This window comes from Oncorhynchus tshawytscha, unplaced genomic scaffold, assembly GCF_018296145.1.
Source record: "Oncorhynchus tshawytscha isolate Ot180627B unplaced genomic scaffold, Otsh_v2.0 Un_contig_18449_pilon_pilon, whole genome shotgun sequence".
In the NCBI taxonomy this organism is placed as follows: domain Eukaryota; kingdom Metazoa; phylum Chordata; class Actinopteri; order Salmoniformes; family Salmonidae; genus Oncorhynchus; species Oncorhynchus tshawytscha.
This window is the reverse complement of record NW_024608400.1, coordinates 48,896-50,000: the sequence shown is the minus strand read 5'-3', so window position 1 is coordinate 50,000 and position 1,105 is coordinate 48,896. Positions and strand designations below refer to the sequence as shown.

The 1,105-nt window shown below is 51.0% G+C and overlaps 1 protein-coding gene across 3 annotated transcripts in view; it reads right to left on the bottom strand.

Moving 5' to 3' along the window:
- Positions 1 to 875, bottom strand: part of LOC121843499 (protein FAM184B-like) — a 3,466-nt gene extending 2,591 nt beyond the window's left edge. For all 3 annotated transcript variants that reach the window (XM_042313114.1, XM_042313115.1, XM_042313116.1), the window contains exon 1: positions 513 to 875. In XM_042313114.1, coding sequence (XP_042169048.1) covers positions 513 to 737 — 225 coding nt within the window. In that variant the 5' untranslated portion in view covers positions 738 to 875. The remainder of the gene's footprint in view (positions 1 to 512) is intronic.
- Between the last annotated feature and the right edge of the window lie 230 nt (positions 876 to 1,105).

Below are 1,105 nucleotides of genomic sequence, written 5' to 3'. Positions count from 1 at the left end.
TCTGGGACCCAGTCAGACTAGCTGTCTGTAATGTCTGGTTCTGTCTGGGACCCAGTCAGACCAGCTGTCTGTAATGTCTGGTTCTGTCTGGACCCCAGTCAGACCAGCTGTCTGTAATGTCTGGTTCTGTCTGGGACCCAGTCAGACTAGCTGTCTGTAATGTCTGGTTCTGTCTGGACCCAGTCAGACCAGCTGTCTGTAATGTCTGGTTCTGTCTGGGACCCAGTCAGACCAGCTGTCTGTAATGTCTGGTTCTGTCTGGGACCCAGTCAGACCAGCTGTCTGTAATGTCTGGTTCTGTCTGGGACCCAGTCAGACTAGCTGTCTGTAATGTCTGGTTCTGTCTGGGACCCAGTCAGACTAGCTGTCTGTAATGTCTGGTTCTGTCTGGGACCCAGTCAGACTAGCTGTCTGTAATGTCTGGTTCTGTCTGGACCCAGTCAGACTAGCTGTCTGTAATGTCTGGTTCTGTCTGGGACCCAGTCAGACCAGATGTCTCCAGTGTGTGTTACCTCTTGGTTTGTCCTCAGTGCTTCCTGGGCGTTGTGGAGCTCAGCTGCATGTTTCCTCATCACCTCTTCTATCGCCTTCTTCACCTGCTCCTTCAATCTCCTCCTTTCCTCGTCCGCCTGCTCCTTCAATCTCCTCCTTTCCTCGTCCGCCTGCTCCTTCAATCTCTTCTTCTCCTGGTTCAGACTCTCTCTCTGCTCCTCCACAAGCTCCGTGTTTCCTTCCATCTGTGTTGTCACTCTTCCTTTCACCTCTTCTATCTCTTTCTGCAGTCTGTCTCTCTCTTCTTCTCCCTCTTTCTGCAGTCTGTCTCTCTCTTCTTCTCTTTCTTTCTGCAGTCTGTCTCTCTCTTCTTCTCCCTCTTTCTGCAGTCTGTCTCTCTCTTCTTCTCTCTCTTTCTGCAGTCTGTCTCTCTCTTCTTCTCTCTTTTCTGCAGTCTGTCTCTCTCTTCTTCTCTCTCTTTCTGCAGTCTGTCTCTCTCTTCCTCCATCTCTTTTTGCATTTGTTCCTTTTCCACTTCTGCGTGTTTCCGTTCTCTCCGGAGCTCCTCTGACTGAGCCCTCACCATCTCAGAACGCAGACTAGCCAGGGCCTC